Source organism: Oncorhynchus mykiss, chromosome 12 (genome assembly GCF_013265735.2).
Source record: "Oncorhynchus mykiss isolate Arlee chromosome 12, USDA_OmykA_1.1, whole genome shotgun sequence".
NCBI lineage: Eukaryota > Metazoa > Chordata > Actinopteri > Salmoniformes > Salmonidae > Oncorhynchus > Oncorhynchus mykiss.
Window position 1 is genome coordinate 100607023 of NC_048576.1, and position 21022 is coordinate 100628044.

Here is a 21022-nt window from a genome sequence, read left to right on the forward strand (position 1 = left end):
CTGTCGTAGAGAATGTTCTGGTCATCTCAACACATTGTGTTTGGAGAATTCAGTAACATATTGACTAGCCTCTCCCAGCTAATTTCTGTCTGTTTTCTCTCCTCTCCTCTCCTCTGTTGTCCTCTCCTCTCCTCTGTTGTCCTCTCCTCTCCTCTCCTCAGAGACGACCCAGAGAACGACAGCAGTGAGCTGCCCACAGCCAAGGACTACTTCCGGGACCTCTACCACCGAGTGGACGTTATCTTCTGTGACAAGACCATCCACAACGACCCCGGCTTTGTCGTCACACTCTCCAACAGGATGAACTACTTCCAGGTAACACACACACTACCAACAGGATGAACTACCAGGTCAGCAAGAGGTCACACCGTCTTGCATTGTGGACGTTCCTTCAACATTTTGGGTATTGTTCCATAAAGCTAGTGTGTTTAAAGACATGCTCTGGTACGTTGGGTATTGGTCCATAAAGCTAGTGTGTTTTGTTAAAGACATGCTCTGGTACTTTGGGTATTGTTCCATAAAGCTAGTGTGTTTTGTTAAAGACATGCTCTGGTACTTTGGGTATTGTTCCATAAAGCTAGTGTGTTTGTTAAAGACATGCTCTGGTACGTTGGGTATTGGTCCATAAAGCTAGTGTGTTTAAAGACATGCTCCGGTACGTTGGGTATTGTTCCATAAAGCTAGTGTGTTTAAAGACATGCTCTGGTACTTTGGGTATTGGTCCATAAAGCTAGTGTGTTTAAAGACATGCTCCGGTACGTTGGGTATTGTTCCATAAAGCTAGTGTGTTTGTTAAAGACATGCTCTGGTACTTTGGGTATTGTTCCATAAAGCTAGTGTGTTTGTTAAAGACATGCTCTGGGTATTGTTCCATAAAGCTAGTGTGTTTGTTAAAGACATGCTCTGGGTATTGTTCCATAAAGCTAGTGTGTTTTGTTAAAGACATGCTCCGGTACGTTGGGTATTGGTCCATAAAGCTAGTGTGTTTAAAGACATGCTCTGGTACTTTGGGTATTGGTCCATAAAGCTAGTGTGTTTAAAGACATGCTCTGGTACTTTGGGTATTGGTCCATAAAGCTAGTGTGTTTAAAGACATGCTCCGGTACGTTGGGTATTGGTCCATAAAGCTAGTGTGTTTAAAGACATGCTCCGGTACTTTGGGTATTGGTCCATAAAGCTAGTGTGTTTAAAGACATGCTCTGGTACTTTGGGTATTGTTCCATAAAGCTAGTGTGTTTAAAGACATGCTCCGGTACGTTGGGTATTGGTCCATAAAGCTAGTGTGTTTAAAGACATGCTCTGGTACTTTGGGTATTGGTCCATAAAGCTAGTGTGTTTAAAGACATGCTCCGGTACGTTGGGTATTGTTCCATAAAGCTAGTGTGTTAAAGACATGCTCCGGTACTTTGGCCACTAAATGTATTTTTGAACCTACTGCTTTGGGCTGGATGTGTCAAGGTGTTTGTTGTTCATACTGTTGTTCATATTCATGTAAAATCTATGAGCGGAATTACTGTCTTACCTCAATTTTCCATGAAATCCGTAGTTTGAAAACAACTGTTTTCTTGCACCTTACAAAAGTACTGGAGAATCTCTTTAACCTGTCTTGTCAGGTGGCGAAGACGGTGGCTCAGAGGTTGAACACAGATCCCATGCTCCTCCAGTTCTTCAAGTCCCAGGGGTAGGACTGCCGTCACACACACGGACACACACTCCGGTTTTACGTGTGCAGTACAGTATGAAAAGTTTGAAGCCCCAAGTTGACTTGTTGAGTAACCTGTCCCTCTCTCTCTCGTCCTACTCCCTCTCTCGCTCCTCCTCCTTCCCTCTCTCTTCCTCCCCCTCTCTCTCTCTTCCTCCCCCCCCTCTCTCGTCCTCCTTCACTCTCTTCTCCTCCTTCACTCTCTTCTCCTCCTTCACTCTCTTCTCCTCCTTCCCTCTCTCTCCTCCCCCTTCCCTCTCTCTCCTCCCCCTTCCCTATGTCTCTCCTCCTTCCTCTGTCTCTCCTCCTCCTCTTTCCTCCCCCTCTCCTCTCCTCTCTGGGCAGGTACAGAGACGGACCTGGGAATCCTCTCAGACACAACTATGAAGGAACCCTCCGAGATTTGCTGCAGTTCTTCAAACCACGTCAACCCAAGAAACTCTACTACCAACAGGTGTGTGTGTGTGTGGGGTGTGTGTGTGAGAGATATGATTGACAGTCAGCATTGACGGCGACGTGACAGCGGATGACTGAGTCTATTTGAACTTGGCTGGCGCGTCCCGGTGAAGAACGGTGTCGCTCTCGGTAGACAGCAGAGCAGCGAGTCACTTCCTATCAGTCCCCATTCAGATGTTTAAGATACGAGTCCCATCGGTCGACAGACCCCAAACCCATCAGTCAGGAACACCTCTTCATGTCGTCTTTACATCTTGCACCTCATCTCCTGTGACAGAAGACGTGTGGACCTGAGTATGTCACCGTCGTTGACCTCCGGGGTTTTTTTTTTTTTTAACTTGGGAGAGTAAACCTCTAGACAATATCGGTAGTCTAGTCAACCTGAGCACTGTGCCCAGCGTCACACGCTGACCAACGAGAGGTAATCTGGCACACCTTCAGCCTTCAGATGATTGAAATGTCTTTGTGTTGATACGAGGGTTTATCAGACGACTGACAACGTATGGTGTTGTTGAACATGAAGTGTCAGAGACGTCTCTCGTCTGGATAAACCCGGTTTTACGTCGGACAGTCATTTTTTAGATGTACAGCGTAAAGTTGATCGTTCCAGAATCGATCGCTTTTGCCACCCTGCATGGCCGAGGAGAGGAGAAGTTCTCTCCAGAACTTCCTACCGGTTCTTAACCATTAGGGGGGAAATCCAAAGTTAGCTAATTAAATATAATCATCATCTCTGGTGGTGGAGGAGCTTCAGCATGGAGCAGGTGGTGTGTGTGGAGTATTATATAAGGCCTGCGCTTAGCCTCTGACCAGGCTTTCAACTACATTATCTTTCCTCGTGAGTCTCCCGGTCTTTCAACTACATTATCTTTCCTCGTGAGTCTCCCGGTCTTTCAACTACATTATCTTTCCTCGTGAGTCTCCCGGTCTTTCAACTACATTATCTTTCCACGTGATTCTCCCGGTCTTTCAACTACATTCTTTCCACGTGATTCTCCCGGTCTTTCAACTACATTATCTTTCCTCGTGAGTCTCCCGGTCTTTCAACTACATTATCTTTCCTCGTGAGTCTCCCGGTCTTTCAACTACATTATCTTTCCTCGTGAGTCTCCCGGTCTTTCAACTACATTATCTTTCCACGTGATTCTCCCGGTCTTTCAACTACATTATCTTTCCTCGTGATTCTCCCGGTCTTTCAACTACATTATCTTTCCTCGTGATTCTCCCGGTCTTTCAACATTATCTTGATTGGTCCAGTTGCATTAGATGTTGCTCTACAGCCCAACTGTTGTTTTTAGCTTATTATTTTACTATATTAAAACATTTTTATAATGTGTCTGTCCGATAGGGGGCGATGGCCTCGTACACCGCAATGTTTTCTGGGTACATAATTGGGGGTGTACCTGTGGGTGTGGGGGTGTACCTGTGGGGGGGTGTGTGTGTGTACTGACTGTTAATGTTGTCTCCTCTCAGTTGAAGATGAAGATCACAGACTTTGAGAACAGGAGGAGCTTTAAGTCCATATGGCTCAACAGCCAGTACAGAGAAGAGGTAACATCCCTCCCTCCCTGTTTACATTACAGTAAAGAGACAACATTTCATTTATTCTCCAGCTTTTTGAATTTGATGTTTCCTGAGGCGACAGAACAGAGTGTCATATTTTTTATTTGAGGGTATGTTCATATGTTTTACTGTTTTAGAAATGAAAGCACTTTATGTATCTAGTATCATGTATTAAAATAGTCTAAGGTTTAGTATTTGGTCCCTTATTCCGAGCATGCAATGACTACATCCATCAAGCTTGTGACTACCAACTAGTTGGATGAATTTGCGGTATGTTGTGCCCAATAGAAATGAAGGGTAAATAATATTTTTACATTTTGGAGTCATTTTTATTGTAAATAAGAATAGAATGTTTCTAAACACTTCTACATTCATGTGGATGCTACCATGGTTACAGATCATCCTGAATGAATCATGAATAATAATGATCATACCGCCCCAAAATTGCTCCCCTGTTATTGGTTATGGTGGGGGGGCGGGGCCTGATCATACCGCCCTGTTGGTTATGGTGGGGGGCAGGGCCTGATCATACCGCCCTGTTATTGGTTAGGATGGGGGGCGGGGCCTGAACATACCGCCCTGTTATTGGTGGTAGTGTGGGGCGGGGCATGATCATACTGCCCTGTTATTGGTAGTAGTGTGGGGCGGGGCCTGATCATACCGCCCTGTTATTGGTAGTAGTGGGGGGTGGGGTCACAAGCTTGATCTATTCATTGCGTGCTAGAAATATGGACCAAACACTAAACCTTTCACTATTTTAATACACCCAAGTGAATTTTGTTTCAATACTTATGACTTCTTCAAAAGGAGGATCTAGATGTAGAAAGTGTATAAATTAAATAAACATGTTCATGAAAATACCCTCAAATAACAGTTAACATTCTGTACTGTCACCTCGTATGAAAAATGTTATCTCACTCAGGCTTTCTAACCTTTTGACCCTGATGATGATGAATAAATGATTTTCGTAACTAACTCTCTCCCTCCAGGAGATCACTCTCTACCCAGATAAACACGGCTGTGTCAGGGACCTGCTGGAGGAATGTAAAAAAGCTGTGGAGCTCTCCGACAAAGGCTCAGAGAAGCTCCGGTAAGCAGAGAGACTGTCACCACTGTGCTGCCCTCTGGTGGTCAGGCCTGTATTACACCCAGGGGTTCTTCAATGGTATTATTATACCTCTAGTGGTCAGGCCTGTATTACACCCGGGTGTTCTTCATGGTCAGGCCTGTATTACACCCTGGGGTTCTTCATGGTCAGGCCTGTATTACACCCAGGGGTTCTTCAATGGTATTATTATACCTCTAGTGGTCAGGCCTGTATTACACCCGGGTGTTCTTCATGGTCAGGCCTGTATTACACCCTGGGGTTCTTCATGGTCAGGCCTGTATTACACCCTGGGGTTCTTCAATGCTATTATTAGGCATAACTGCTGCTGTTCTCTACTTTTCTCCACCCTGCCTCTAACCTCTCACTCTCCCTCACGCCCTCCCTCTCCCTCACGCCCTCCCTCTCGCCCCCTCTCTCTCTCTCGCCCCCTCTCTCTCTCCCTCTCGCCCCCTCTCTCTCTCCCTCACGCCCCCTCTCTCCCTCACGCCCCCTCTCTCCCTCACGCCCCCTCTCTCTCTCTCCCGCCCTCTCTCTCTCCCTCATGCACTCTCTCTCCCCCCTCCCTCCCACTCTCTCCTCTCTTTCCCCCTCCCTCCCTCCTCCCTCTCTTTCCCCCTCCCCCTCCCTCTCTCTCCCCAGACTGTTGGAGATAGTAAGCTATAAGATCATCGGGGTTCACCAGGAGGACGAGCTGTTAGAATGTTTATCTCCCGCCGCCAGCCGTACCTTCAGAATAGAGGTACGTTCCTCCTCTTCTCCTAACCTCTTTCTGCTCTCTCTCTGCTCTCTCTCTCTCGCTCTCTCTCGCTCTCTCTCGCTCCACACCTTCAGAATAGAGGTACGTTCCTCCTCTCCTCCTAACCCCTCTCTCTCTCTCTAGGAACTTCCTCTGGACCAGGTAGACCTGGATAAGGACACTGAGATGTTGATTCCTGTCGCACATTTCCACAAGGAGGTCTTTGGAACGTTTGGAATCCCTTTCCTGTTGAAGATCAGACAGGTGTGTTGTCTTACTGACTGTTCTGACTGACTGGATCTGGTGGGACTGGCTGTTCTGACTGGCTGGATCTGGTGGGACTGGCTGTTCTGACTGGCTGGATCTGGTGGGACTGACTGGTCTGACTGGCTGGATCTGGTGGGACTGACTGTTCTGACTGGCTGGATCTGGTGGGACTGACTGTTCTGGATCTGGTGGGACTGACTGGCTGGATCTGGTGGGACTGACTGGTCTGACTGGCTGGATCTGGTGGGACTGACTGGTCTGACTGGCTGGATCTGGTGGGACTGACTGGTCTGACTGGCTGGATCTGGTGGGACTGACTGTTCTGGATCTGGTGGGACTGACTGTTCTGGATCTGGTGGGACTGACTGGTCTGACTGGATCTGGTGTGACTGACTGTTCTGACTGGATCTGGGGGGACTGAAAGCCTAATGCTGAAGCATGTCTGTCCTGCTGTCTCAGACAGAGGTGTCTAGTCTACTGTAGCTGATGCTGAAGCATGTCTGTCCTACTGTCTCAGACAGAGGTGTGTAGTCTACTGTAGCTGATGCTGAAGCATGTCTGTCCTACTGTCTCAGACAGAGGTGTCTAGTCTACTGTCTCAGACAGAGGTGTGTAGTCTACTGTAGCTGATGCTGAAGCATGTCTAGTCTACTGTCTCAGACAGAGGTGTGTAGTCTACTGTAGCTGATGCTGAAGCATGTCTAGTCTACTGTCTCAGACAGAGGTGTCTAGTCTACTGTCTCAGACAGAGGTGTCTAGTCTACTGTCTCAGACAGAGGTGTGTAGTCTACTGTAGCTGATGCTGAAGCATGTCTAGTCTACTGTCTCAGACAGAGGTGTCTAGTCTACTGTAGCTGATGCTGAAGCATGTCTAGTCTACTGTCTCAGACAGAGGTGTCTAGTCTACTGTCTCAGACAGAGGTGTCTAGTCTACTGTCTCAGACAGAGGTGTGTAGTCTACTGTAGCTGATGCTGAAGCATGTCTAGTCTACTGTCTCAGACAGAGGTGTGTAGTCTACTGTAGCTGATGCTGAAGCATGTCTAGTCTACTGTCTCAGACAGAGGTGTGTAGTCTACTGTAGCTGATGCTGAAGCATGTCTAGTCTACTGTCTCAGACAGAGGTGTGTAGTCTACTGTAGCTGATGCTGAAGCATGTCTAGTCTACTGTCTCAGACAGAGGTGTGTAGTCTACTGTAGCTGATGCTGAAGCATGTCTAGTCTACTGTCTCAGACAGAGGTGTGTAGTCTACTGTAGCTGATGCTGAAGCATGTCTAGTCTACTGTCTCAGACAGAGGTGTGTAGTCTACTGTAGCTGATGCTGAAGCATGTCTAGTCTACTGTCTCAGACAGAGGTGTGTAGTCTACTGTAGCTGATGCTGAAGCATGTCTAGTCTACTGTCTCAGACAGAGGTGTCTAGTCTACTGTAGCTGATGCTGAAGCATGTCTAGTCTACTGTCTCAGACAGAGGTGTCTAGTCTACTGTCTCAGACAGAGGTGTCTAGTCTACTGTCTCAGACAGAGGTGTCTAGTCTACTGTCTCAGACAGAGGTGTCTAGTCTACTGTAGCTGATGCTGAAGCATGTCTGTCCTACTGTCTCAGACAGAGGTGTCTAGTCTACTGTAGCTGATGCTGAAGCATGTCTGTCCTACTGTCTCAGACAGAGGTGTCTAGTCTACTGTAGCTGATGCTGAAGCATGTCTGTCCTACTGTCTCAGACAGAGGTGTGTAGTCTACTGTAGCTGATGCTGAAGCATGTCTAGTCTACTGTCTCAGACAGAGGTGTCTAGTCTACTGTCTCAGACAGAGGTGTCTAGTCTACTGTCTCAGACAGAGGTGTCTAGTCTACTGTCTCAGACAGAGGTGTGTAGTCTACTGTAGCTGATGCTGAAGCATGTCTAGTCTACTGTCTCAGACAGAGGTGTCTAGTCTACTGTAGCTGATGCTGAAGCATGTCTAGTCTACTGTCTCAGACAGAGGTGTCTAGTCTACTGTCTCAGACAGAGGTGTCTAGTCTACTGTCTCAGACAGAGGTGTGTAGTCTACTGTAGCTGATGCTGAAGCATGTCTAGTCTACTGTCTCAGACAGAGGTGTCTAGTCTACTGTAGCTGATGGTAAAGTTGTACTGCACTGCTACTATTTTTGCCACTTAATGTTGTTAAAACAAGATATCTAACAAAAAGTGAATTGCTTTGCCACATTTTTTTGCAGTATTACTTTAGTGACTTGTTTACAAACCGGATGCATGTTCATATTGTGTACAGGCTTCCTTTTCCCTAGATTAGTATTGTGGATTAACAACACATGTGGCTACTGAGGAACCATTTTGGGGTTTCAGTAGAACTTCTGTATGAGTGAAGCTTGTAGTGAGATCTTTTTAATGCTTTTTAATATTCACATTTCAGTCCCCCAAACATATTTAATTTATATAAATAAGTATGTTTTTAATGTTGTTATGGGTTACCATTCCAAATAAATGTAAATATTATTTGCTCATATGTAATTTGAAAGGTGAGTAAGTCTGGTGTAGATGGCGCCATTAGTGAATACATAAACTGTGGTTTGATTGGAGCTAAACGGTGTGATTTAAAAAATGTAATACTTAAGAAACTTGAGTCATCTGCATATATTAACACTTGTTTTTAGTCTATGATTTTGTAAACCTTTTGATGTTATTGTTCGATCTAAAACTAAAGAGAGAATTTCAATGGCCAGAACAAATACATATGGAGACAACGGACAGCCTTGTTTAACTCCTCTGGGCCGTTCAAAACTTTCTGAGAAGTTTTTATTTTACTGTTTTAAATCTTGGTGTTGCTGTACATGACTTTAACCTGTTGTACATGACTTTAACCTGTTGTACTGTTGTACATGACTTTAACCTGTTGTACATGACTTTAACCTGTTGTACATGACTTTAACCTGTTGTACATGACTTTAACCTGTTGTACATGACTTTAACTTGTTGTACATGACTTTAACCTGTTGTACTGTTGTACATGACTTTAACCTGTTGTACTGTTGTACATGACTTTAACCTGTTGTACTGTTGTACATGACTTTAACCTGTTGTACTGTTGTACATGACTTTAACCTGTTGTACTGTTGTACATGACTTTAACCTGTTGTACTGTTGTACATGACTTTAACCTGTTGTACTGTTGTACATGACTTTAACCTGTTGTACATGACTTTAACCTGTTGTACATGACTTTAACCTGTTGTACATGACTTTAACCTGTTGTACATGACTTTAACCTGTTGTATAAGACTTTAACCTGTTGTACATGACTTTAACCTGTTGTATAAGACTTTAACCTGTTGTACATGACTTTAACCTGTTGTACATGACTTTAACCTGTTGTACATGACTTTAACCTGTTGTACATGACTTTAACCTGTTGTACAAGAGATTCCCCAAGATTTATCAAAGGTCTTTTTCGAAGTTGTTCTTTTCGCTCTGCATTTTGTCAGGAGTTTTACATCACAGCAGTGACGTGTAAAAAGGGGCCTCCAATTTTTTATTTTTTTCCCCCCGTACTGGATCTTTATACTCACCCCCTGGGTCCTGTTTCAGTAATAATGAAATCAGACCTTATTGTTGAGTGTCTGATCATCTATCGTTTTTATAGGAGTGGTTAGAACACGCTAATAATGGATCTTTGAGTAGATCAAAGGTTGGATATACAGTTGAAGTGGGAAGTTTACATACACTTAGGTTGGAGTCATTAAAACTTGTTTTTCAACCTCTCCACAAACTACTTGTTAACAAACTATAGTTTTGGCAAGTTGGTTAGGACATCTACTTTGTGCATGACAAGTAATTTTTTCAACAATTGTTTACAGACAGATTATTTCACTTAATCACAATTCCAGTGGGTCAGAAGTTTACATACACTAAAGTGACTGTGCCTTTAAACAGCTTGGAGGATTGTGACGCTGCTGGGTTTTTCCTGTGCGTTTGACTACCTCTTGTGTGTGTGTGTTCTCAGGGTGAGCCGTTCAGAGATGTGATGAGGAGGATTCAGAGCATGCTGGAAATCCAGGAGAAAGAGTTTGAGAAGGTCAGTACTTTCTTCCTCGTCTTCAATCCCTCCCTATTTCTCCCTTCCCTCTCTCGCCTTCTCTCTCTCCTCCTCCCTCGCCATTGCTCTCTTTCCAGGGTGTCCACTAACGATAAACCGAAAACTACTGACCACATTGCACTCTTACCGAAGCAATTTTGATAATGTTGGTAATTTCGATGATTAGGCAACACAACTGCACATTTTTTTGTGTTCTAAAAACCATTATTTGGTCAACAGTAATGTACAATTAACCTGCTTCCTGCAATGACCGTATCTGCCCAGTCCTTGGCTGCATTCCAAACACTTAAAAGACACACCCTCTCCCCTCAGCCCTCAAATGAAGTGGAAACTTAATGATTTAGGTTTTTAGGTTTTAACCCTTGCCCGGAAATTGGTCTCATCCCGCAATTGTGTTTTCAGCCACCGGTATCTTGTGGATGCTTTATATGTGTTACAGTCAATTATGTTTGCATGTCTACTTATATTAACGTTATATAATTATTAGACGCCTACTGTAGGATAGCTAGCAAATTAATTAATTAGCTAACTAACGTTAGCCTGCCTTGCTGGAACTTCTGAATAAGGAAAATGTTTATTTCTACAATTTCCAAATACGAACCAATCAGAAACATCATTAGTTTTACGAGACGTGTTTGTGTCGTCGTGTGCGTTAGCAGCACATTTTGCTACGCGTTTTACATTCGTTTTTTTACTTAAACTTGTACGTTTTTTTACTTACACCGTATTGACTTCTCCGTATTGACGGTGAGGTTAAAGTTTCGGCTGACTTTTCTTAGCGGGGATGTACAACCTTGGTGAATTGAATTATGGGACGTTTCAGGCCCCCTGACGTCAACATAATTGTACACTCGCAAACGGGGAGTCCCCCCAAGAGCATAAGGCGAGTGTACCGTAGACAAGGGTGTGTCTTTTATGAGTCTGAAACCCAGCCCCTTGTTTCTCTGCTGGCTCCCACTTAGCACGCAGAGTGAAGGGAGAGTTTTGATACACACAAGCAATACTGACAGTTGAGCGACGTTTTGAAATGGAGTTGCGGCGAAGACCGTTGTTAAAAACGCCTACTGTTTTCTGTTGTTAAAAACGAGTCGTTTCAGATTACATCCATCAGCCATCTATAGCCTAGCCGCTATGCTGCTACATCCATCAGCCATCTATAGCCTAGCCGCTATGATGCTACATCCATCAGCCATCTATAGCCTAGCCGCTATGCTGCTACATCCATCAACCATCTATAGCCTAGCCGCTATGATGCTACATCCATCAGCCATCTATAGCCTAGCCGCTATGCTGCTACATCCATCAACCATCTATAGCCTTGCTGCTATGATGCTACATCCATCAGCCATCTATAGCCTAGCCGCTATGCTGCTACATCCATCAGCCATCTATAGCCTAGCCGCTATGATGCTACATCCATCAGCCATCTATAGCCTAGCCGCTATGCTGCTACATCCATCAACCATCTATAGCCTAGCCGCTATGATGCTACATCCATCAGCCATCTATAGCCTAGCCGCTATGCTGCTACATCCATCAACCATCTATAGCCTTGCTGCTATGATGCTACATCCATCAGCCATCTATAGCCTAGCCGCTATGATGCTACATCCATCAGCCATCTATAGCCTAGCCGCTATGCTGCTACATCCATCAACCATCTATAGCCTTGCTGCTATGCTGCTACATCCATCAGCCATCTATAGCCTAGCCGCTATGCTGCTACATCCATCAGCCATCTATAGCCTAGCCGCTATGATACTATATGTTACTGTTGTCAAAAACGAGTCGTTTCAGCTTTGTGAGTAATAACAATTATTTGTCAACTGTCAATAGAGAGGAAATACCGCTACTTTACTGGCAGAGTATGTCACTGAGATATATAAGGAGGAGTATAAACCCCTAACTGACCTGTTGAGTGATGAGCAGTTATAACCAGGAGGGAGGAGTATAAACCCCTAACTGACCTGTTGAGTGATGAGCAGTTATAACCAGGAGGGAGGAGCAGTTATAACCAGGAGGGAGGAGTATAAACCCCTAACTGACCTGTTGAGTGATGAGCAGTTATAACCAGGAGGGAGGAGTAGTTATAACCAGGAGGGAGGAGTATAAACCCCTAACTGACCTGTTGAGTGATGAGCAGTTATAACCAGGAGGGAGGAGTAGTTATAACCAGGAGGGAGGAGTATAAACCCCTTACTGACCTGTTGAGTGATGAGCAGTTATAACCAGGAGGGAGGAGTATAAACCCCTAACTGACCTGTTGAGTGATGAGCAGTTATAACCAGGAGGGAGGAGCAGTTATAACCAGGAGGGAGGAGTATAAACCCCTAACTGACCTGTTGAGTGATGAGCAGTTATAACCAGGAGGGAGGAGTAGTTATAACCAGGAGGGAGGAGTATAAACCCCTTACTGACCTGTTGAGTGATGAGCAGTTATAACCAGGAGGGAGGAGTATAAACCCCTAACTGACCTGTTGAGTGATGAGCAGTTATAACCAGGAGGGAGGAGTAGTTATAACCAGGAGGGAGGAGTATAAACCCCTTACTGACCTGTTGAGTGATGAGCAGTTATAACCAGGAGGGAGGAGTATAAACCCCTAACTGACCTGTTGAGTGATGAGCAGTTATAACCAGGAGGGAGGAGTATAAACCCCTAACTGACCTGTTGAGTGATGAGCAGTTATAACCAGGAGGGAGGAGTAGTTATAACCAGGAGGGAGGAGTATAAACCCCTTACTGACCTGTTGAGTGATGAGCAGTTATAACCAGGAGGGAGGAGTATAAACCCCTAACTGACCTGTTGAGTGATGAGCAGTTATAACCAGGAGGGAGGAGTATAAACCCCTAACTGACCTGTTGAGTGATGAGCAGTTATAACCAGGAGGGAGGAGTATAAACCCCTAACTGACCTGTTGAGTGATGAGCAGTTATAACCAGGAGGGAGGAGTATAAACCCCTAACTGACCTGTTGAGTGATGAGCAGTTATAACCAGGAGGGAGGAGTAGTTATAACCAGGAGGGAGGAGTATAAACCCCTTACTGACCTGTTGAGTGATGAGCAGTTATAACCAGGAGGGAGGAGTATAAACCCCTAACTGACCTGTTGAGTGATGAGCAGTTATAACCAGGAGGGAGGAGTAGTTATAACCAGGAGGGAGGAGTATAAACCCCTTACTGACCTGTTGAGTGATGAGCAGTTATAACCAGGAGGGAGGAGTATAAACCCCTTACTGACCTGTTGAGTGATGAGCAGTTATAACCAGGAGGGAGGAGTATAAACCCCTTACTGACCTGTTGAGTGATGAGCAGTTATAACCAGGAGGGAGGAGTATAAACCCCTTACTGAATACTCACTGTGTTCTTTGTTTGTCTGCAGTTCAAGTTTGCGATAGTGATGATGGGCCGGCATCAGTACCTCACTGAGGATGAGTACGAGGTCAACCTGAAAGACTTCCAGCCACAGCCAGGTACAGTACTACCAACTACTAGTTTTGCACGGTATGCCAAAACTTTGGTACTCTTTTGAACACTAGAACATGAAAAACTGTTCGGTACTTTCGGGACTTCTTGTCCAATGTGGTGTACGGATTGAGAGGATCCAGTCTGTCTCTTCTCTAGGTGGCGGTAGCTAGCCAGGCTACTTGTCTTCTCTAGGGGGCGGTACCTAGCCAGGCTACTTGTCTTCTCTAGGGGGCGGTAGCTAGCCAGGCTACTTGTCTTCTCTAGGGGGCGGTAGCTAGCCAGGCTACTTGTCTTCTCTAGGGGGCGGTAGCTAGCCAGGCTACTTGTCTTCTCTAGGGGGCGGTAGCTAGCCAGGCTACTTGTCTTCTCTAGGGGGGGCGGTAGCTAGCCAGGCTGTGCTTGTGCATGTAGCTGACACACACTACTACTAACGGCCACCGCCACTACTACTACTAACTACTAACTACCGCTGCCACTTCTACTACTAACTACCGCTGCCACTTCTACTACTAACTACCGCTGCCACTACTACTACTAACTACTAACTACCGCTGCCACTTCTACTACTAACTACCGCTGCCACTTCTACTACTAACTGCCGCTGCCACTTCTACTACTAACTACTGCTGCCACTTCTACTACTAACTACCGCTGCCACTTCTACTACTAACTACCGCTGCCACTTCTACTACTAACTACCGCTGCCACTTCTACTAACTACCGCTGCCACTTCTACTAACTACCGCTGCCACTTCTACTAACTACCGCTGCCACTACTACTACTAACTACCGCTGCCACTTCTACTACTAACTACCGCTGCCACTTCTACTAACTACCGCTGCCACTTCTACCACTAACTACCGCCGCCACTACTACTACTAACTACCGCCGCCACTACTACTACTACTAACTACCGCCGCTACTACTAACTACCGCTGCCACTTCTACTACTAACTACCGCTGCTACTACTAACTACCGCTGTCACTTCTACTACTAACTACCGCTGCCACTTCTACTAACTACCGCCGCCACTTCTACTACTAACTACCGCCGCCACTACTACTACTAACTACCGCTGCCACTACTAACTACCGCTGCCACTACTACTACTAACTACCGCTGCCACTTCTACTACTAACTACCGCCGCCACTACTACTACTAACTACCGCCGCCACTTCTACTACTAACTACCGCCGCCACTACTACTACTAACTACCGCTGCCACTACTAATTACCGCTGCCACTACTACTACTAACTACCGCTGCCACTTCTACTACTAACTACCGCCGCCACTGCTACTACTAACTACCGCTGCCACTTCTACTACTAACTACCGCCGCCACTACTACTACTAACTACCGCTGCCACTACTACTACTAACTACCGCCGCCACTACTACTACTAACTACCGCCGCCACTTCTACTACCAACTACTAACTACCGCTGCCACTTCTACTACTAACTACCGCTGCCACTTCTACTACTAACTACCGCTGTCACTTCTACTACTAACTACCGCTGCCACTTCTACTAACTACCGCCGCCACTTCTACTACTAACTACCGCCGCCACTACTACTACTAACTACCGCCGCCACTACTACTACTAACTACCGCTGCCACTACTTCTACTAACTACCGCTGCCACTTCTACTACTAACTACCGCTGCCATTTCTACTACTAACTACCGCTGCCACTTCTACTAACTACCGCTGCCATTTCTACTACTAACTACCGCTGCCATTTCTACTACTAACTACCGCCGCCACTTCTACTACTAACTACCGCCGCCACTACTACTACTAACTACCGCCGCCACTTCTACTACTAACTACCGCTGCCACTTCTACTACCAACTACCGCTGCCACTACTACTACCAACTACCGCTGCCACTTCTACTACTAACTACCGCCGCCACTACTACTACTAACTACCGCCGCCACTTCTACTACTAACTACCGCTGCCACTTCTACTACTAACTACCGCTGCCACTTCTACTACTAACTACCGCTGCTGCTACCAACTACCGCTGCCACTTCTACTACCAACTACCGCTGCCACTTCTACTACTAACTACCGCTGCCACTTCTACTACTAACTACCGCTGCCACTTCTACTACTAACTACCGCTGCTGCTACTAACTACCGCTGCCACTTCTACTACTAACTACCGCTGCCACTACTACTACCAACTACCGCTGTCACTTCTACTACTAACTACCGCTGCCACTTCTACTACCAACTACCGCTGCCACTACTACTACTAACTACCGCTGCCACTACTACTACTAACTACCGCTGCCACTACTACTACTAACTACCGCTGCCACTACTACTACTAACTACCGCTGTCACTTCTACTACTAACTACCGCTGCCACTTCTACTACCAACTACCGCTGCCACTTCTACTAACTACCGCTGCCACTTCTACTACTAACTACCGCTGCCACTTCTACTACTAACTACCGCTGCCACTTCTACTACCAACTACTTCTAATACTATCACTGCTACTAACTACTACCACTGTTACTAGTACTACCAACTACTAACACTACTACAACTACTACAACTACTACCAACTACCACCACCACCAGGCTTCCCCTCTCTCAGAATGTTAACTATGTGCTGTGGTTTTGTGACACTACTACCACCACCACCAGGCTTCCTCTCTCTCAGAATGTGAACTATGTGCTGTGGTATTGTGACACTACTACTACTACTGCTAACTACTACTACTACCAACTACCACCACCACCAGGCTTCCTCTCTCTCAGAATGTGAACTATGTGCTGTGGTTTTGTAACACTACTACCACCACCACCAGGCTTCCTCTCTCTCAGAATGTGAACTGTGTGCTGTGGTATTGTAACACTACTACCACCACCACCAGGCTTCCTCTCTCAGAATGTGAACTATGTGCTGTGGTATTGTAACACTACTACCACCACCACCAGGCTTCCTCTCTCAGAATGTGAACTATGTGCTGTGGTTTTGTAACATCCCTCCTCTCCCCTCTAGGTAACATGTCCCACCCTCGACCCTGGTTAGGCCTGGACCACTTCAACAAAGCCCCGAAGAGAGGTCGCTATACCTACCTGGAGAAAGCTATCAAGATCCACAACTGAGCAACCCTCCTCTTCCTCCTCCCTCCTCTTCCTCCTCCCTCTTCCTCCTCTCTCCTCTTCCTCCTCTCTCCTCTTCCTCATCCCTCCTCTTCTTCCTCTTTTCTTCCTCCTCTCTTTTCTTCCTCCTCTCTTCTTCCTCCTCTCTCTTCCTCCTCCCTCCTCCCTTCTCTTCCTCCTCTCTCTCTTCTTCCTCCTTAACCCACCATAACCACAGACTGTAACCAACCAAGTGTCTGTGCCCCACCTCTAACACCTTCCACAGACAGACACCGTGATGTCTCCTGTCACACGGATCCATCCATCCATCCATCCATTAGCAGGCTGCTGATGATGATGATGATGATGATGAATACTATACCACCCCTTCGACCCAAACCCCCGCCTTCCACCCAAACCCCCTCTCCCCCTTCCTCCCCCCACCACCTCCCGCCCTTCTACTGTTTTTGAGGCTGTTAGGTTTTTGGCTTCTCTAACTCCGACTGCCTATTTTTTTTGTCTGGATGAAAGAAATGAAATTGGAGAAAGGACAGGAAGATGAACTTTACTTTTTCCTGGTTTATTTTGTTTTTTGTTTTTAATGATAAGAGTTGTTTCAAAACGTAAAGAGCGCTGCTGCGTATAGTGGGGGGGGGGGGGGGGGGCAGAAACCAAGAAGGATGATTTGGTCTTTTAAAGAAGAGAACCAGTTGCAGAAGGGTTGAAGCTTGAGACTAGTAATTCCTGATGTGATCCTCTTCATATCCTCCCCCCCCCCCCTCCCCCTTCTCCTTTAGTCAACTAGTCAAAGTGTTTCCATCTTTAAAAAAATTTAAAAAAAAATCAGTTTTTGTCTTTTTTTTCTGCAATATCTTCTTGTATAATAAAATAAAAATACACAGCATCTGTTTAAAATAAATGTAAAAAGAGAAGAAGTGGTCTGTACTTTCATCTTGCACGTTGCCACTCCATATCAAAGCCGTTTCTCAGGACTGGTAAATGGCAACTTTGGTCCTACTTATGATTTTAATGTTGCCCTTCCTCTCCTCTTCTCCTGCCCTGTTATGTTCCCTCCATCCCTGAGGGTTTGTGATGGGCTGCACCTCCTCTGGTGTTTGGGGGAGTTTGACTGAGGGTTTGTGTTTTGGGGGAGTTTGACTGAGGGTTTGTGATGGGCTGTACCTCCTCTGGTGTTTGGGGGAGTTTGACTGAGGGTTTGTGTTTTGGGGGAGTTTGACTGAGGGTTTGTGATGGGCTGTACCTCCTCTGGTGTTGGGGGAGTTTGACTGAGGGTTTGTGTTTGGGGGAGTTTGACTGAGGGTTTGGGATGGGCTGTACCTCCTCTGGTGTTGGGGGAGTTTGAGTAGTGCTGCTTTAGTAGGAAGTTTCGGCCATTAGTGAGCCCTCTGGTTTCACCATATATACACAGAACCAGTGTTACTATAATTATTATTAGAACAACAAAACACACTGACCTTTTTTTTCTTAAGCACAGATGGAATGCCCTCCCCTCCCCTCCCTAAAAGCCCATCATAGTTGGCTTTGTGAAGAGATTTGAAATTGTGTGTGTATATATTTAAAGAAAACACAACAAAAAAAACGTGAAATGAGAAACACAGAACGATGTTATTGGTTGGCTACAAACTGAGAAGATTCAGGTGTTCATATTTCTTGTGTAGTTTTGTTTTCGTTTTAGGGGTTCCTTGATTCTTTAGATTCTTGTTTTGGTTCTGTTTTCTCCTGTTTTTTTGTTTTAACTAACGGCACCCGTTGGTTCTGATAGTGATGTTAAGGGTTAAGATAACGAGCTGCGCTACTAACCGGTGGGATTAGGGTTTAGAAATAACTTTTCCCCCAAAAAAATCTCCCAGGTTTTCCACACATCCCAGTTGGAGGATTCCAGACTACCTGCGTATTACTCCTCTGATTCAGAGGAATCATCCAACAGGGATTTCTGGGAAAACCCAGGGAATTCTGGGGAAAAAAGTTACTGGAGTTTTGTCACCCTAGATGATGAGATCAGGGCTCGTTATCCACAGAGTGTCTTTGATTTAGGAGTGCTGATCTAGGATCTGTCCGTACAAGCTTATTCCTTTACGATCTAAAAAGGCCAAACTGCTGCTAGACCAGCTCTACTATCCTGAGACTCTTGGTGGATACGGGCCCTGATCAATGCCCTTGTTCCTCCTTGATTGGGTGTGTTTCCAGTTGAAGCTCGTCCCTGTAGCAGCAGTGTACCACAACTACTCCTGTATATTGCCTTTTTTTTTTTTTTTTTGCTGGAAAATGTATGTTGAATAAAATTTTCTATAAAAACATGTGCGCTCGCTGCCAGTCCCATCTGAGTCGAGTTAAAACCAGGTTTTATATGGAGCCAGTATATAGACAGAGCGGACAGAACATTAAGAACACCTCTTTCCATGACGTTGACTGACCAGGTGATATACTTTGATCCCTTATTGATGTCGCTTCAATCGGTGTAGATGAAGGGGAGGAGACCTGGTTAAAGAGGAAGGGGAGGAGACCTGGTTAAAGATGAAGGGGAGGAGACCTGGTTAAAGATGAAGGGGAGGAGACCTGGTTAAAGAAGGATGTTTAATCCTACAGACGATTGAGACATGGATTGTGTATGTGTTGCCATTCAGAGGGTGAATGAAAAAGACAAAAGATTAGATGTGTTTGAACGGGGTAGGGTAGTAGGTGCCAGGTGCACCAGTTTGTGTCAAGACATGCAAAGCTGCTGGGTTTTTCACACTCCAGTTTCCTGTGTGTATCAAGAATGGTCCACCACCCAAAGGACATCCAGCCAACTGGACACAACTGTGGGAAGCATTGGAGTCGACATGGGCCAGCATCCCTGTGGAACGCTTTCAACACCTTGTAGAGTCAACATGGGCCAGCATCCCTGTGGAACCCTTTCGCCACTGTACGGTCCATACCCGACCAATTGAGGCTGTTCTGACGGCAAAAGGGGGGAGGGGGGGGGTGCGCAACTCCAATATTAAGGTGTTCTTAATGTTTTGTACACTCACTGTATATACTGGATGTATATGTTCAAACAATGCTGAGAAGGACAGCACCAGGACGAGCAAGTTGTCTTGTTGGCCTACTTCCAGAAATATACCAATTTATGTTTTAAAGAAAATTTAGTGGCGTTGTGGTGTGGATGTACAGTGCATTCAGACCCCTTGACTAGTACCACATATTGTTACGTTTACAGCCTTGTTCTATAATTGATTAAATATTAGTTTTTTCCTCAGCAATCTACACACAATACTCCATAATGACATCACAATACTCCATAATGACATCACAATACCCCCATAATGACATCACAATACCCCATAAAGACAAAGTTCAAAAAAAAAATAAAAAATTCAATGTTTGCCAATTTAATAAAAAACAGAAATATCTGGTCTCGAAATTGAGCTCAGTGGCATCGTGTTTCCATTGATAACCCTTGATGTTTCCGTAACTTTATTGGAGTCTACCTGGAATTTAGACTCTACTTGGAGTCTAAATTAAATTGATTGGACATGATTTGGAAAGGTGCACACCTGTCTATATAATGTCCCACAGTTGATAGTACATGTCAGAGAAAAAAAAACAAGCCATGAGGTGGAAGGAATTGGCCGTAGAGCTCCGAGACAGAATTGTGTCGAGGCACAGATCTGGGGAAAGGTACCAAAAAATTGTTTCAGCATTGAAGAAGAACAACGTGGCTTCTATCATTCTAAAATGATGGAGGCCTCTTCCTAGAGCTGGCCGCCTGGCCAAACTGAGCAATCGGGGTGACCAAGAACTCGATGGTCACTCATGACAGAGCTCCAGAGTTCCTCTGTGGAGATTGGAAAACCTTCCAGAAGGACAACCATCTCTGCACCACTAATCAGGCTTTTATAGTAGAGTAGCCAGATGGAAGTCACTCCTCAGTGAAAGGCACATGACAGCCCGCTTGGAGTTTGCCAAAAGGCACCTAAAGACTCTCAGACCATGAGAAACGATTCTCTGGTCTGATGAAACCAAGATTGAACTCTTTGGCTTAAATGCCAAGCATCACGTCTGGAGGAAACCTGGCACCATCCCTACGGTGAAGCATCATGCTTAGGGGATGTTTTTCAGCGGCAGGGACTGGGAGACCAGTCAGGATCGAGGGAAAGATGAACGGAGAAAAGTAGAGAGAGATCCATGATGAAAACCTGCTCCAGAGCACTCAGGACCTCAGACTGGGGTGAAGGTTCAACTTCCAACAGGACAATGACCCTAAGCACACAGCCAAGACAATGCAGGCAGGAGTGGCTTCGGGACAAGACTCTCTGAATGTACTTGAGTGGCCCAGCCAGAGCACGGACTTGAACCCAATCGAACATCTCTGGAGAGACGTGAAAATAGCTGTGCAGTGAAGCAATGCTCCCCATCCAACCTGACAGAGCTTGAGAGGATCTGCAGAGAAAAATGGGAGAAACTCCCCAAATACAGGTGTGCCAAGCTTGTAGCATCAAACCCAATAAGACACAAGGCTGTAAT

The 21022-nt window shown here is 45.6% G+C and overlaps 2 protein-coding genes and 1 long non-coding RNA gene across 4 annotated transcripts in view; 1 reads left to right on the forward strand and 2 right to left on the reverse strand.

Moving 5' to 3' along the window:
* The window catches only part of LOC110539066 (ubiquitin carboxyl-terminal hydrolase 7), a 61717-nt gene extending 44557 nt beyond the window's left edge, over positions 1 to 17160 (forward strand). Inside the window, exons 22-31 of one of the 2 annotated variants that reach the window (XM_036939575.1) lie at positions 162 to 315; positions 1614 to 1681; positions 2054 to 2156; positions 3632 to 3709; positions 4711 to 4811; positions 5469 to 5568; positions 5710 to 5829; positions 9827 to 9898; positions 13299 to 13389; positions 16413 to 16594. In XM_036939575.1, coding sequence (XP_036795470.1) covers positions 162 to 315; positions 1614 to 1681; positions 2054 to 2156; positions 3632 to 3709; positions 4711 to 4811; positions 5469 to 5568; positions 5710 to 5829; positions 9827 to 9898; positions 13299 to 13389; positions 16413 to 16519 — 994 coding nt within the window. In that variant the 3' untranslated portion in view covers positions 16520 to 16594. Of the gene's footprint in view, positions 1 to 161; positions 316 to 1613; positions 1682 to 2047; positions 2157 to 3631; positions 3710 to 4710; positions 4812 to 5468; positions 5569 to 5709; positions 5830 to 9826; positions 9899 to 13298; positions 13390 to 16412 lie in introns of both variants that reach the window. The other variant, XM_036939574.1, reaches the window with a different exon arrangement.
* LOC110539068 (NLR family CARD domain-containing protein 3) overlaps positions 1 to 21022 on the reverse strand; it is a 1005455-nt gene that overhangs the window by 777593 nt on the left and 206840 nt on the right. The gene's annotated exons all lie outside the window — the stretch shown is intronic.
* LOC118937871 lies at positions 17148 to 18704 on the reverse strand. Its single transcript, XR_005035286.1, has 2 exons — positions 17678 to 18704; positions 17148 to 17598 (listed from the first exon to the last, which is right to left on the reverse strand). It is a non-coding gene; the product is annotated as an uncharacterized LOC118937871 (long non-coding RNA).